At 38.6% G+C, this 16,882-nt stretch overlaps 1 protein-coding gene across 5 annotated transcripts; it reads right to left on the bottom strand.

Moving 5' to 3' along the window:
* Positions 1-2,815: 2,815 nt before the first annotated feature.
* Positions 2,816-16,700, bottom strand: flvcr2b (FLVCR choline and putative heme transporter 2b). Of its 5 annotated transcripts, XR_004463043.1 has the most exons (11): positions 15,646-16,699; positions 12,443-12,584; positions 9,704-9,844; positions 9,071-9,138; positions 8,407-8,510; positions 7,745-7,855; positions 6,905-7,010; positions 6,578-6,689; positions 5,172-5,227; positions 3,888-4,048; positions 2,816-2,969 (listed from the first exon to the last, which is right to left on the bottom strand). XR_004463043.1 is itself a non-coding variant. In XM_026318108.2 (10 exons), the coding sequence occupies exons 1-10, from the start codon at positions 16,231-16,233 to the stop codon at positions 2,904-2,906; spliced, it is 1,494 nt and encodes a 497-aa protein (XP_026173893.1). In that variant the 5' UTR covers positions 16,234-16,700; the 3' UTR covers positions 2,816-2,903. The 5 variants fall into 5 exon arrangements, 4 of the variants coding, with proteins under 4 accessions (XP_026173893.1, XP_026173895.1, XP_026173892.1 ...); XM_026318108.2 differs by lacking the exon at positions 3,888-4,048 and having other exon boundaries at positions 15,646-16,700; XM_026318110.1 differs by lacking the exons at positions 3,888-4,048; positions 15,646-16,699 and adding an exon at positions 13,089-13,754.
* Between the last annotated feature and the right edge of the window lie 182 nt (positions 16,701-16,882).

The following is a 16,882-nucleotide window of genomic DNA, read 5'->3' as shown; positions in this document are numbered from 1 at the left end:
TAAACCTCAGAGAACATCTGTGGAGAGACCTGAGGATGGTGATTCACAAACATTTCCCATCCAATCTGACAGAACTTGAAAGGATCTGTCAGCAAGAATGGGATAAACTGCTCAAATCCAGGTGTGCAAAAAGCTTGTAAACAATTACTCAAGAACAGTGGAAGGTGCCAAAGTAGTTCTACTGCATAAAAGGTCCAAATACTTTTGTAACAGAGAGATTTCAGTTTTTGATTTTATTTCTGATGCAAACATTTCTAAAAACGTAAAATCCACAAAAAATTAAGGGGAACACTTAAATCACACATTGGTTCTTGGTGAACAAATTATTCAAGTTGAAAATCCTTAGTAATGTACACTATATTGTATCATTTGTGTAGAAGAAAATGACAATGTCAGTGGACGCCAAAACATCAGCCCATGGATGGCTTTATTCAAAGTGACACTGAAAAATTTAAATCACAGGCTCGTCCAAGTTGCATCATTTTCATCACGACAAATTATAGTGTGACTCAGAATTGTGTATGCCTCTTCCCCTCAAAATATTTAGAGCAGTTTTATTTTGACTTTGTTTGACTTCGGTTTTTGAGTGTAAAATGATGTGCAAGTGACAGTTTTATCCAGTTAAAATTACATTTACAACACTGCAAAGTGTGCCAAACCTGAAGGGTCTGCATACCGTCTGAAACCACTCTAAGTTTGTAAGACCTGTTTATAAGTCTTCTCATTGACCTAACAATGTTTAAATAACTTCAATCAGATATAACATTTGCATTTCTGAGTTTCGAAGCTGAAAAGTAAAGGAACCAAAGAAGTGACATTTGATCATCAAAATTCTTTGGAAAGAACCAAGTGACTTAACCTTCACATGTACAGTAAGTTCTTCCAAGCAGCTCTGTGATGTCAGATTCACACAAGGGGCCTTGTTCAAATATCCATCTCTACATGTGGGTGAGCAGGACGTCAGGGGTTTCCCAAGTGAACCTGAGGTCACACCCTGCTTGTCCTTGTCCTTCTGTGACCTTCCTGTCTACAGTTCATATATTCCACACTAGTAAAACTCAAAAAAGAAGGAAACACTTCATACAGTGGTGTTGACAACAAATGACGTCAGCCTTTTAGCTCCTTTAAATCCCAAACAGAAGTTTTCTCCTACTCTGTTGATCTGCATTTCTCATCCTTTTCAAAAGTGTAAGAAGCAGCAGTTCACTTGCTGCTGAATTACTGGCAACAGATGTAAATTTTGTTGCAAATGAAGCAATTATTTAGCATTCATGGAAAACTGAATTACTACTTATAAGTACTATTTCCACAGATGTATATTCTGATGACCTTAGTACCACCAGGAAAACTTTAACAACCAATCTGTGCCAGGGATCAGTCATTAGCTAACTAGAGAACAATGAGATCATCAGATAATCAGTCATGTGGGAACTGCTCCTTGAGTACTGGCCTTCAGTCAGGATGATCTCATAACAGAGCTGCTCAGAAGCAACTTTATCTCTTCATGCCAATGAGACGTTCAGTGCAGTCATTTATTCAGACCCGCACTTCACATCTGCAGCTCTCTGCTTTATTCAGGCTATTTTGATTAAATCCCAGGATAAACAATTAACAGAACACAAATTATGTCCACAATGTGTTTTGATTATCTTTTTTTTTTTCTCTTGCGCCCCCTTTTATTAAACTGAGAAATGATTGTAATTTGTGCATAACAATTCTGCCACCATATGGCTAAGAGGGTTACCACAGTTCTGGATTGAGTTATATATTTTTGTAATACATGGATCAGATTCATAAATTAAAATCCTACACATATGATCTACTGAGAAACAAAGGTGTCACTGTAAATTATGTTTTTCTCTTTTACCTTTGGCACATTACTGTCACTGAAGGTACTATTGCATCAGGATGCAAAAGACTTTGCTTTTGTACTTTGAATTCATTTTGTTTTTAAATGATCACAGCAGCTTTTCATCTTTTTGAGATCCGCTGATTCAGCATTGTTGCATTAGACTCAAACATTACCCATGTCTATGTACAACACAAGAAATACATCAGCTTCTACAAAACCTGTAATCATCTGATCAACATCTCAGCCATGACTTCATGCTGTGGTAAATGCAGAGATTCAGTTGTTGTGTCTCTACATGTGCGGCTTGATTTTACCTGCTGAAAGATCATACTTCTATCTTTAAACACTGCCGGCATAGCAATCAGTATTATTTCTACTGTGACAATGAACAATATGTCTCTGATCCCCTGATTTGTTTTGGAGGGACGCACCTGAATTAGCTGGGCTTTTTTTTTTTTTTTTTTGTGCTTTTAGTCAGCTAGTTTCAGGACAAGATATGATTCAGCAATTTAAAACGAGATACAACATTAAGAAAAAAATACATTCATAAAATTTATTTTCAAGTAAAACATTGTCATTAAATAATATTACATAACTGTGTATCATCAGTTTTTCAATTTTTTTATACATCATTTTTCCTTAAAGATTTTCAATTTAAAAAAAAAAAAAAAAAAAAAATGTGGATAGCCTACTGTACTTACATAACTAAATGTAAGAACACATTGAGTGTCAATTCATTACAACATATCTATCTATACTGTACACAGTACAGACAGTTATACTCATTTAAAAAATACTGTTAGGTAAAATGTTTGAGCCACCAACACTAACGATTTGTCTTTTGCAGCTTTAGTGAGAATATTTAATTTTCCTTAAATATAAATAAATTGATAGTAAATTTGTGCATATTTAATTAGCATTTCTGAAGAATTATGTCAACATTGTGCTCTTTTTACAAGGGAAATGGGTCGAAAAACTTCCTGATTGAACTGATCTATCTTAGCACGTGACACAATGTAGTCAAGGCTTTTATATAAGTGTGTGTACACCTCTAAAGCCGGGCTTCTTTGATGACAGAAGGTGCAGCCAGGCTCCCACTGTGGCAGTCCGAAGGTCCCTATCAATCAAAAGAGGAATTTCAATTCAACATTTTTATGGATTTGACACAGAGGTTGTCCTTTGTCACTGTAGATTTTTGGCAGATCGGTATGACGTCATTCTAAAAACAATAGCTTGAATTGGAAAAGCATTTTCTTAACACAGTATCTTCTCCCAGTGCCCTGGAGCTTTACAGCCAATGTATATTCACCCAAAAGCATTTTGCACAGAATTGAGTACCATTAAAGAAGGTAATGTTGCATGTACTTGCTCTAAAAATTACAATATTGAAAAATTATGAATTAAATTAAATTATTAATATCTCTCTCTATGCTACCCATATTTTCATTTTTTTTTTTCCATTGTTGTGCTGATGACACTCCCTGTATCTCTGTGCTTGGACCACTGACTCTCACATCACAAGATCCCTGCAGTATTGTCTCTGTGATATCAAAGAAGTGGATCAGTAAAACAGAGCTCCTTGTCAATGGTTCCCAGCACATTTCAAGACAAATTCTGCCATCTGCTGGTTCTCTGCTGGAACACGTCAAGTATGTTGCAAGAAACCTTTTAATTTGATAACTTTTTAAAAATTTTAAAAAGCTTACCACAAAGCAGGTCCCATCATATTTCTAATCACCAGACATATTTAAAAACATTGCCTCATGTAAAAATGACAAATTGTTTAACATTATATGGTTGTTTACAGTATGTCAGGTACAGAGGCTGTGATGGGATTTATAACGTTGCCAAACTTAAAATATTGAGGTAATTAGAGAAAATCACAAAGAAAGAAAGTTGACGTGATTGTGTGAATAATTGCTGTGGTCATAGAAAACAGAGACAGAACATGTAGATTTAACAATGAAAGGTGAAAGGGTGTGCAGCAGGTGTGGGTGATCACTGGCAGTGTGTGCTGATTGCTTGGTGCTCCTACCTTAGTGCATCTGTATGTTGAGCTAAGATTTAAGGGGATTTTTTTTTTTTGTTTGTTTTTGAAGCAGAAAGGTTTATTGATCAGGCTTGAGAAGGAGAAGTCTGCGGCCCAGAGATTAGCGCCGTGGCTCCATAGTCTTGTTCCGACTTCTTCCTCTCCACCTACAACAACAGCTACTGATCATTTCTCATTCAGCGGTTATAGAGGCAGAGTCTCCAGTCTGTATAAAGTTTGTGGCAGAACAGAATCTGATCTAACTCGCAGTTAGACTGAATTCTTAACTGGGTTCACTCTATTACGTTTGTATTTCATATTAAAGTCACCTAAAAACGATAGATTACCACTTTTTTACCTGACTGTGGTGATTACATAACATATTATATAAACAAAAGGCTACGTTTGACAGCTTAGCTTAACTCAGCGAAGAAATATGCATTCAATCCCTCATGAAATGGCAAATTGTTTTCACACCTAAGTATTTGCACAGCTTAAACAAACAACATATACCATATTAGTTTTAGAAGTAATGGTAGGCAGATTACTAGCACACATATCTCAGCAAACACCAGAAGCAGAAAGCAAATGAGCATATTTGTCATGTTTGACTGTACCATATAATGAACCATTCACTTCAAACATTTTCTGTCAGTACTCATCACTAGCATCACCACAAAGCTTGGAGACCCACCCAGTCATTAGTATCAACTTTTCGGATTTTATCTTTTTGCTTCCTTAGAGCAGCACTGCTTCAGTTGCATTTGTGCCTCAACTACACAGTTATATTCATCCTAGTGCTTCTATTGGACGTCATTTGTTTCTTACTTAAAGAAATACTGAAAGCAATGCTACCAAGGGTTGGCAAGTCAAGAAGTGGTGAAATAGAATCGTATTATGGCAGTATGGGTTAGGAAGAGTAGTAAAGCATTTACTATTGATGCAAAATCAAGAAACTGCTAAAGAAATTACTTCAAGAGCGATGTAGCAATGTTTTTGAAGCAGATGCATGCTTTGTTTTTACATCATCCAGATATAAGAAAGATGACAGATGCCAAACATGCAGCAGAGTCGCAGTCTTGAGCTCATGTTTTCACCAGTATTATGCAAAGTTGGCAGCCTGAGTAAAGATGACAGCAAAAAAAAAAACAAAACAAAAAACAAACAAAAAAAAACAATAATGACGAAAGAGCGACATATGTGACACTGCATGCCTGCCAGCAAAAAAAAAACAAACAAAAAAAAAAAAAAAAACAGGTATCCCAGATAAAATGAACAAACATGACTTACTGCTGCTTTAGCTAACAGGTTTGCCTGCTGCCTCCGTAGATCAGACTTGATAAAGCCTGCAGGGCAATATACACAGAGCAAAAGCAAAAGATAATGACATGTAAGTCTTCTATTACAAAATAAACCAGAACATAAATAAATTAATGAATTAAAAAATTGTATTCTAAAGGGATGTTCTACAAAACAAGAAAGATGTAATAATGATTATCCAATTGATGGCCCATATGCTCAAACATTACTAACACCACAGTGACTCTATTGAATAATACGTTTTTTGTATTTCCCAAAACTTCGTGTGTATAAATCTGAAGGATAAAATATGTTATTCCTAGTCAAGTCATTCATCCCTACTTACCTTCAAACACCTTGATTACAATTTAATAATTAACCTCAATATCCACTTACAGAGAGTGTTTCATAGCAAATTGTAACCTTTGTAACTGAATATATTACAGCTATGCATTTCTATTGTACCTTCACTTAGTTCAACAACTTCATATAACAATGTATGGCACAAATAAAAGAAGTGAGAGTTAAGTCGTGGTTGGTTCAATGAACACAAATAGAAGCTGAGTAAGTTACAAAAGACAGTGACTCAGTCTGTCGACCTTTGTGAGCACAAAATTCTCATTAACAGCCTTAAATGTTTAAATGAGTGTTTTTCTAGCGTGCCCTTAGTTTAACCCTTTAGTAGCTAACGCATTTGTAAAGGTTATACATTGATCATAATTGCCTAAATGGACCATGCAAAGTGACCTACTGTCAGTCGCCTGTATCGACTGTGGAGTGAGCTGAGACATAGAATGTCACCTTACTCCTTTCCTACCAGGAAATAACCTGCAAAATATGTATCTTGTTTTACATCGATTACCTTCGCGGTGGAGCTAAGCTTTCCACAACTCCTGCACCATGACCTATTTTTTCTGCTTGGAACTCTGACTAATGAAAAATATTCCTTTCTGGGTGAGGAGAATAAAACAAAAACATGCTTGTGCTTACACTCTGCCCTTCTGTTTTGTTTTGAACCCTTTCAAAGGAAACTAAAGAATTTCTAGGATTTCTAAATCATGAGCTGCTACTAAGGTCAAATAGTCTGACAGGTGGCGACAAAATGATGTTTTGATATTAGTTGCGTGTATGCAACCATAAAGACACCTCTGTCAGAATATTCTGTATCATAACATTCAACCCTGAAAAAGTCATACCTAGATACAACTTTCAAGTTACACAGTAACTATAATCTACATTCTTGGAATTCACTATTATCCCACAGGAACATTAGTAAACTGAGGAAAGAAACCTTCAAAAAACAAAAACAGCTCTCATACACAAGATGTGTGACATGAAATCAAAAGCTTGTTATGACTCTATATACAGCTTAATGTTGACAGTCAGAAAGGTCTTACCTGTCATTATGGTGCCGATTAGGAGAAAAACGCAGAGGAAGATGTTTCCTGCCAGTGTACCAAAGTTGTCAATGATCTTCCCCTGACAGATGGTGAATATGATGCCAAACACCTGTGCATGCACAACATGTAATATTTAGGATTAGAGCTTGTGAAGCAGTCCAGGGTTTTGTTCTATAAAAGCGATTTGTGACCAGGCCTTATACACAGACTGAATATTTGTTAGTCTTTCAAAACGTTCATGAGCTCATGCAACACATGGGATGGTGTTCTGGGTTCTCTTGTGTAATTATGTTGAAAATGACCCTCAAAGTCACAGAGCCGTACTTGTGCTGAACAGTTGAGGAGTCCGGAGGAAGTTCCCTCTGACTCTGGGTATGTCAGTTCGACCGCAAACTCAAAGCCCAGCGGCAGGTAGCCTGTCATGAAGAACCTGGACACACAGACACACAGACACACAGACACACAGACACACAGACACACAGACACACAGACACACAGACACACAGACACACAGACACACAGACACACAGACACACAGACACACAGACACACAGACACACAGACACACAGTAAACATAACCATTAACCATATACATTAGTTTGTTTGATCGTTAGAATTACACAGCTGTGGTGCTAATTTCTTCTACATTTCAACCTTAGGTATTTCAGTATTTTACACTTATAGGATTATAGGCCACAGACTGTCCTCATGTGTTGATGTGACTTACTCAATGTGTAAAATGGTGTGGCTAAAAACAGGTGCAACAGGATTTTCCAGGAATTTAGGATCAAAAGATCTTATTTATAGCTGACATATCATACAGGAACGACAAGTTTTTGAAGTCCTCCAATGACATCAGTTATTGTTCTCACTTGATAACAGTGTTTCCACTGAAATGACGACAACTGAAACTCAGTCACTTGGTTCTAACCTGGCAACAGCAACAAAACTCATTAGTCTGAGTCAGTGCATACTGTATTTCCAGACACATTTCTATGACGAGAGTTTATTTTATGCGTCTATGAATACGCTTTCATGACAGCAACACGAAGCAGCAGACGCGATGCATTTACACACACATTGTTGATGAACATCACTAAATAAATCCTTCAATGACATTGTTTCTAGAATTAAAAAGAAAGGAGAACTAAAAGGCAGAATACCCAAGTGCTCCAGCGGTGATAAAAACCACCCATAGGTGCCCCAGACTGAGTGTAGCAGCATAGACTATCATCCCTACCAGAGACATGAAGTAGACTGCAAGGGTTGTCTGCCTGGAAAACACAAGAAATATATAAATACACAACATTTTAATGCACCAACAAAACCAGATGCCTAAAAAAAAAAAAAAAAAATACAGTAAGTCATCTGTAAATCTGGATATCAACAATGCAAATGTTTTCACTGTACTCTACAAACATGCCCTCATCCTTCCACCTGCAAGACACAACTCTTGTAAATATACTGGGTGGATCCTGCTGTCACTACACAGCCAGAGGGGACCATAAGTCTGGAGCAACAGGTCAGAGGGGTCGCTGTTATATTAGTGTGCCGCATCTGGATAAACAGACATGAAGTTCAGACAGCCAAAACATAAACACAAGCTCTGCAGTGAGATGAATAGAGAATTGACAACAAACAGATGAGATTTGTGTAGGTGTTTGGCAAAAATAAATAAATAAATAAATCAGAAACTTCTCTTGAGTTGATGATGTTCAGTTTTCTACTACTATAAACTATAACTTTTCCAACACTTAAAACAAAACACTTCCTGGGGAGGGAAGACTGCCGTACTTGAGCTTCCCTGTTCTGACATTTGCCTTACTTGTAAGTTTTAGTTCTGTCCAACCAAATGCCACAGATCAGGGAACCGACCATCCCTGCAATGACAATGGTAAGACCTATCTTCCCAGCATTCACCTCTTCTCCCTGAAATGTCAAGGAAGATAAGACGTCAAGTTATTGTCCTTTTGACCTCACATACCAAGGAAAGGAAAAGAAGTTTCAGAGAAAGCAGACATTATCCCATGTAAGGGAGTTGAGATGAATTGGACTGTGAATTTCTAAATGAATCTAGTGTCACAGACAGTTTCACTTTACTGATATAAAAATCTGCTACTAGTGTGGATATTACTACACTCTCCACATAAAACACTGAACTGAAACCCCCAGAGAAAAAATAAAAACCTATAAATCACCATAAATTGTGTTTATTGACACCATGTTACATTATTTCTATCTATTAAAGGTTATAACCAAAACTGCCAATATGTGAAGCAGTGAAGTGTAATTCTGATGCAAAATATAAAGGCTGAACCACTTTCTAAAGTCCCTAAATTGTAAACTACAACATGTGTATTACTGCTGTTGGGCATTAGAAGTGACTGGAGGTTCAATACAGAGAAAAACTAAAGCAAAACACTGTTGTGCAAATCTGTGCTAATGTACAATGTACGCTGATGTGTATAGAAAAAATAAGCAGGGCTCACAGGGTAATGATAGATGATCATGCGGTTCAGCAGGGTGCTAACAGCATAAAAACAGCCCGTGTTCAGACCTGAGTTTCAGAAAACACAGGAAACTTTTCACAATGTTAAGGAAGCATTAACCAAATTATGCAACACTGTAACGTAGGCAGTAGAGGGATTTAGTTGAGGTTTTCCAAACCAAGGACTTCTAGAAAAGGATAAATCTGCACTGAATGTTTTCACTTCAACAAAGGTTTAAGACAAAGTCACCAGTTTGGACATTCACTGCACAGACAGAATATATCCAACCATTAAACCTTTAACTACAACACTTTTTTTTTTGGACTGTTGAGATTCAATGATTAAATGTATTTGTTAAAGATTGTCAGAGTATAAACAAACTTTGGACCCTTGCAGGACACGTCCACCGTCATCTCTGTGAACGTGTGAATAATGACTAATGTTTGGCGTGCGTGTTTGAGGTTAATTGACAAGATAAACCCTGTAACGTTTTCTTAGCAATCAATTAATGTTTAACATGCTAAACGAAGAGCCACTAATCTGAAAAATAAATATTTCAATACATTTTAAAGCATTTTTCATGTTTGTCCACAAAATAAACAACTGTTTCTGTTGAGGATGCTGATGACTGACCATAAGTGATGATGAGGAGGATGAAGGGCCTGTTGTGGAGCAGCCTGCGGATGGAGGCCGTGTAGGAGTACTGTTCTGGTGGTATGCTACGAGCTGTGGCCTGGGCCTGAGTTGGAGGAAGTTTAGGCTGCTCTTGGAAGACTGGCATAAGGAGATCCCAAAAACAATGTTTAAAAAAAAAAAAATTAACAAGAAACAGCAGCAGCAAATCCCACACACATGCACACACAACACACACCACACGATTTTGCCAGGTAGCACCTATCTATTATTACAAGCTCATACTGTACTAATTAAACCTGCTGAACTGTATTCAGTACTGCAGAGTATACAAACACTGGAAAATGTGCATAGTCGATAAAAGCAAATATTATATTTTTATACTTGTATGTTTCACTTATTCCAAGTACATTGAAATTGGGGACATTTAAGGAAAATATTTAAGACGTTTTCTTAAAGCCACAGGAACCACAGCACAGACGAGCCTTGTGTATTTTGTGTCGTACAGTCTCCCTGTGGAACAGGACACACAGACACACTGAGACACAGTGGGACAGGTTCAAACATGTACAGTACGCTTAACACGCCTCCACTTGAGGTGTGATTCATATGCAAGTCTTTCAGCTTATCTGAGGCTGAAGGACATTCAGCCAGTGTGACTGTAACCTTTGATGTGGTGTGATAGCTGATGTGTTTGAGTCCGTCTTTCTCCCGGGTGACGCCACTCATGGAGAAACCCAGATGTCTCTGTTTCTGGTTCTGTGAATCTCACCTAAGGGTTTATGTACAGTAATGAGGTTTCACTAATCCTACCACATGACACTACTCTTGGAAACAGCCGCTCTGTTAGCGGAGGTGAAGTAGTTAAAAACATGACCTTAGCTGCATTTTATTGCAAGTGTGGTCTTTGCTATTCAAAGGAAATGCAAAGTATTATTCAAACATCCTTTGGCATGCTCACACTGACATAAAAATACTTTTGGCATGTTAATCTTTCACCCCGAGTGATTCCCCTTATTCTCTCAACCAAACCTTCTCATTTTATGTTTCGGTGCAGAGCGTGACTGTGGTTTACTTTGTCTGACAGTTCATTTAGAGTGAAGCAGCAGCCAAACATCTTATCTCTGCTCTTTTTTGCAAACAGTTTATGCAAATCTGTGAATGCTGGGACTTTGTCTGCCCTGCTTACTCACAGGCCTGCTGCAGGGCAACAGATGGCCTTGTCAGCAGGACAGCCCTCACACATGGCATCTTGCATATATGTGTGAGGGTGTGCTGTGTGTGAGAGTATATGTGTCATATCATGAAACTACTGTGGCCAGCTGGTGTGAATTATTTCACTGGAGTAACCAAGAGCACCACAAGTCACATCCCTTTCTTGGCAGCAAGTGCTGCAAGATTACAAGAAAAAGCAAAATTCATTGTATTTGGTTTATTTTTATAAAAGAAATGACCTTTTTACCAGTAAAATGTTGCTTAGTTTGACCTGTTCTGATCTCTGAAAGTACTGAAATTCACCAGCCTAAGAGTGGAAACACCCTCCACACTGGGTTGTAAGCACTTGTTACCATGAAATAGTTACACCATTTTGGAAAATCAAAAATGATTCCCACTCATGTGGAGAGTTATCTGAGAAGATTGATAATACTCATAAATATACAAAAATGATGAAGCTAAAGCAAACAGATGTTTAGCTTAGCACAAAGATAAAATGCCTACTGGCACCTCTAAAAACCACAAATTAATAGGTTCTGTGTTGATTCTTTAATCTGTACACAAATTAGAACAAAGCCAAAGTACAGTCCTGTCAGTCTGAATGCTGTGAATGGCACGACACTGGGATGCCTTCACAAGCATCCTTTTGTGTTTCTGAACATTTACCATCGCCCCCACCCTCCCCCTGCCCTGACAGGACAACAGCTTTTTCATGCTGATGATTACTCAGCCCCATAGAAGATACTTATACCCTGGTTTACTATCTGCTGAGCACTGACTATTTCTAGTATCAATCCACATTGTCTTTAACTGACACATTGTATTTTCAGTGATAAAAAATAGCAACATACAAACACAAGGTGTTACTGTACTCAAAAATTATAAACTGAGATACTATATTGGTAAGAAAAGACAAAGAGGGTCAAAATGCATGGGCAGCAGATTTTGTATCCGCAGACTACTACACTAAGCATTTTTCAGCTCACGTGCTGTCAGTCATGTGAAGTCTGGCTACTTCCTGTTGAGAGAAAACACAAGTCATTTGTGAATTGGTTCCCCATTTGCCCGATATGTATTTGACAGAAAGTAGTGCTATAGTTGGAGTACTATAGAGCACTCTTGTGAGCACTATTGTGACGGTTCCCGTGACATTTCTCCGGATGATAGTTACACCACAACGGTGTCTTTTTGTCAATCTTCCCTTTAAGGAGGGGGTGTGTGTTGGCCCAAACATGCAGCTCATTCTTTATCAAATGAATGGAATGTCTTGTCAGAGAGTTAGATCTGCAGTACAATAAAACCAGCATCAAGTAGATCTGCTGAATAAGAAATTCCCACAGGCCAGAGAGAAAAAAGTCCAGACAACACACATCAAAATGTCTGAGCGTTTTTAGAGCGTAATGAGAAAAAGTCTTAAATATGGGGGAGTTGAAAAGCCTAGTGACTAAGGTGGTGATGTGGTTGAACGGCACAAGCCAAATCTATTTGGGTAGCATCTCACTGTACGTGCTACACTTCTCTTACCAAAGATGACGACGATGAAGAGAAAAGTAGCTACTCCTGCTGTGATGTAGAACATTATGCTGATGTGGTGAGCCAGTTGATCCATGTCATCCACATTAGGCACCAGCATAGGAGGCACAAGGAATCCAATGGCAATACCCAGCTGTAAAACAATGAACAGATATAATACAAATGATCTTTTTTTTTTTTTTTTCCTACAAGAAAAGTCTAATCCCGGTTTAAAAGTTATGTTTTTAACCCCGACTGTTACCACTGATATTCTCAGGCACATACTCATATATCCTGCATTGATTCATGCATTAAATCATCATTCATGTGCTAGTTAAACATTTTTTAAGTATATGATGTGCAATCTTGTTGTGTTACCACTGAATATATTATCGGTCTGTGAATATTTAAACAACGTGTATTTGTTCAGACACTTTTAAAAGTGCACATAATAGTAATTTGATACTTCATTTTCACAGTTTTTCACTGTTATTCAGCAGCAAACAGTTAACACAATTATCTCAGGACTCTCACACAGACACTAGCTCTGTGCAGCTCTGGAACTCAGTGCAGCCCTACATAATCCACAGACAGACTCACTATGTGGACCATGCTGCAGAAGCAGACGTTAGACGGTGATTTATATATTCAGACAAACCTGGTTTCCCAGAACTCCTATGGAACAAGCAGTGGAAACCTCGTCCTCTCCAAACCACACTGAGGCAAGGTAAGAAGGAAAGCCAAGGACGAACACAGTCGCTACTGAGCACACACACTGGCCAAAAAAGGTGACTGGGAACATATTTGGACTTGCGCTACCAATTTTAATCCAAGCTCCAATGCAGTTAAAGGCTGAACCAACTAGAACAACATCCCGGATGCCTCTGTTGTCCAGAAGCCACAGGACGGGCAGAATAAGTGGAATGTAGGTGAGCAGGTAGATCATGGACAGCCAGTCGATGGCCAGAGAGCCAATGTTGTAGAAGTTCATGAATATGTTGCTGATAACGTCATACTGGAGCCACATGAAGGCATTGCTGGCTGAGACGGAGCTGAAGAGAAACAGCATTAACCAGCGACGATGGTAAACTCTGGTCCCAGGTTTTGTGTCCAGCTCTGCATGGTCATCATGAAAAGCTTTAGTGCCTAACAATGAACCACTGGAGATGGCTCTGCCTAAAGGTCCTGGTCTCCACTGCAGTGAGGCCAGGTCTTGAGAGATAGTCTTAGAAGCCTTGGACTGGGGCCATTCTTCACCAGTGAGTTCAGAATTTGCATGGTTGCCTTTCAAAGTATTGTTTTGTGGCATTTCAACTGCACTAAAACGGGCCCCTGGAACGTGAGAGGTGAAAGGCTTTGAGGATTTCAGAGCTTGTGACCTAACAGCAAACTGCTCGTCGTTGAAAGATGCCAGAAGGTCAGCACAGCTGCAGTTACTAATGCCTTTTACCAGTTCCCTCCATTCATTCACAGCACTAAGGCATGTGAGGCCACTGAACCTCAATTCCACATGGCCACATATTTATGACCTTCAGTCATGTGATGTTAATATAAGACATTTTCCAATTTTACCTAAACCACTCCTACCAACACAGACCTAGAATCACCTCTTTAGTTAACTGTTCCAATTAGTGATCTCAGAAAAGGAAAACAGTGTTGAACTTTAATTAAACCTCTTGTGAATGTTAAATGATGTCAGTGTGAGACAAGTTTTGGGTGTTTCTGCAACAGGTTCATGTTTCTAAGCCTTTATTATTGACTGTTTAAACACACTCTTTAATGCTGTTTATAAAATTCTAACTTTTTAGTGCCACTGAGCTTTAAACTAACTGCTATCTCAGCCTTTACAGACATTGTGAATAGGTCTTTTAATAATTAGTGCAAATTGAGTCAGGCAAATGGATGAATTACTTTATGATTCTCCCATGCACGGACAAAGTGCACGTCTATTCATGTATTATTGTTATGCATTGGATTTGATATCTTTTATATGATATTTTTTTGGTATTTTTTGTAAAGTATGAAGTAGAAATTTTTTTTTTTTAAATCTGAAACTACTATGTTTGGACCTCAGTGTTATCTCCAGAGCTGAATTCTTTCAAAAAAAAAAAAAATCTGGATTATTATTAGGACAAACAGTGTCAAGATAAGGCATTTTTTCCCCTCTGGGTGTGGATGTAGCAATAAACCTTGAAATATTGAGATATGGCTTAGACTTGCTGTATATTCCTTCTTGCAGAAGGGTGTGATACAATTAAATGTGCAGTTTAGATGCTATAAATTAACCCATGACACAAACAAACTGGTGCCTAATCTGTTTGTAAGAAATTTCAAGAAAACAAACTCTGATATCTCCAAGTAAAGCGGGTGTGTGTCTGTCTCAGCAGGAATAATGTGAAGGAAGGTTTGAATGGATGGTGTTAAAGACCAAACTTCAAATACACACACATGAAAGCCATTTGGTTTAACAAGCCACAACCACACCTGAAGATCTGTATAAAGTTTACAAGTGTTTTGGTTTTACTTACTGAAACTGCATCCAAATTTCCCAGCATTAAGTGATGACTTTCAGTGACATTTACTTGGAGTTACATTGACTCGTGTTATTTCTTCAAGATCTTAAAGTGTTAAATCAGAAACTTGTGATGTCCATCAGTGCTGTATGTTTAACATGTATGAAATGATTATTTTTTTATCATTGTGAATGAATTTACAGCTTTAAATTGTACCTTAAAAAATCTAATCATGGCTGCCCTGCACACTTTAAGACTCTTACTAGAAAGGTATAAATAACCACTGACATGACAGGATGACAGGAACTCAGATATACAGAGAACACTTTAAATGATGATGATGATGATTCATATTTCACTGTTATAATGTGTCTGCTTCAATAATAGGGAATCGTGTATGAATGGTTCTGTGTCAATAAAGCACATAGTGGTTGACAATATTAAATCTATGTCTTCTCATGCACGCTGATTCACATGTTCACTGATTTCATTCATTCTGTCACAAGCACTGTCATTGTTTTGACGCACAAGACGCATTACTCGCGTTATTACGCACACGCGCCAAATCTGGGAATGTCCAAGTGATTAGAGGTTTGTAGAGCTATGATATTTATTTACTAATATAAATCAATGATCAGGTGGGTGAAAAGCTAAACTGAACAGTTCACTAACTGAAAGGACAGTTGTTGCTTAACCACATACCTGATTCCCGAAGACACCGATGGAGCAGGCGGTGGAAACTTCCTTTGAACCAAACCACACAGACGCGATTCTCGACGGCATCCCGAGAATAAACACCTGAGCGAAGGAGCAGCAGAACTGTCCCAGAAATGTGACGGCGAACAGGTTGGGCTTGACGCTGGCCACTTTGATCCATGTCCCTGCACAGTTGAGCGCAGTGGCCATCAGCGCGATGACCCGGAGACCTTTCTTGTCCAGGAGCCAGGTCACCGGGAAGATGAATGGAATATACGTCAGCATGTAGATCATAGACATCCAGTCTATGGTGAAGGCGTCCACTTTGTAGAACTTCATGAAAATGTTACTGATGATGCCGTACTGTATCCACTGGAAGGAGTTGGACAGTGAATATGAGCTGAACAGGAGAACAATCATCCAGCGCCGTTTGTACAAACGAGTGGGTCGTAGCGCTCCAGGACCGTCCAGTTGGCTCTGATGGTCGCTGCGCTGCGCCACGTCCCCCGCCTCCACTTTCCCATGGTTTTCCAACTTTGCCTTAGTTTGATCGTCATTAGGTTTAGTGTCGCGTAATAATTGTTTGTCGTTCATATTAAATGAGATACTTTGATATACTCATGGAGTATAACCTTTACTTTGATTTACTGTGGGACACGCAACTGCAAACAAAACCCAAAGTCGCTAAAGTTCGTCCACTTTTATGAATGATCAACATCCAGCGCTTTCTGTTAAAGACGAACAGGACTACGGCGTCATGTTTCAGCTAAAACCAGCGTTCACTTCCAAAGTCTGTTTCAGATATCCAGCCTGCTCATCTGAGTAGTTTATCAGCAAACAGTTTTGAATACAACGTCCAATTTGGGTGGCCCTCTCCGGTCTAGTGACTCATTTCCTCCTCAGCCCGATGTTGGTTCAGTGGTCAAAATTACGCATAACGCCTGTTGAGAGTGACATCAAACTTTCGAAGTGTTATTGTGGATCCTTTCGGATCGACTTTTCCCGACAGTCAGCACGTGTAAGACCGCCTGTTGTGACCCTCTACCCGGACCTAAAACCGTTCAACCAGACACGAGGGCGGAGTTTCAGGAACTGTTGACAAACTTTGTGGTACACACATCAACAATATCAGCGGCTTTTCTGATATATTATCAGTAGCACCTATGTCTGTTAATGAATTATATAAAAAAAAATATACGGCACCACAACCATTTTCTGTTTTACTTTCCATTGAAAAATACTA

This window comes from Mastacembelus armatus, chromosome 24, assembly GCF_900324485.2.
Source record: "Mastacembelus armatus chromosome 24, fMasArm1.2, whole genome shotgun sequence".
In the NCBI taxonomy this organism is placed as follows: domain Eukaryota; kingdom Metazoa; phylum Chordata; class Actinopteri; order Synbranchiformes; family Mastacembelidae; genus Mastacembelus; species Mastacembelus armatus.
The sequence above is the reverse complement of the archived record's forward strand: the minus strand, read 5'-3'. Positions and strand labels throughout refer to the sequence as shown.

What these genes read in the sequence shown, in the direction of transcription:
- flvcr2b (XM_026318109.1), bottom strand. Translation starts at nt 13,739, where the DNA reads ATGCCACAAAACAATACTTTGAAAGGCAACCATGCAAATTCTGAACTC. An exon ending in TAGGAGTTCTGGGAAACCAG is followed by an intron (nt 12,585 to 13,088) that starts GTTTGTCTGAAT and finishes ATTGTTTTACAG; the next exon opens with CTGGGTATTGCCATTGGATT. An exon ending in TCCTCAACTGTTCAGCACAA is followed by an intron (nt 6,690 to 6,904) that starts GTACGGCTCTGT and finishes GTGCATGCACAG; the next exon opens with GTGTTTGGCATCATATTCAC.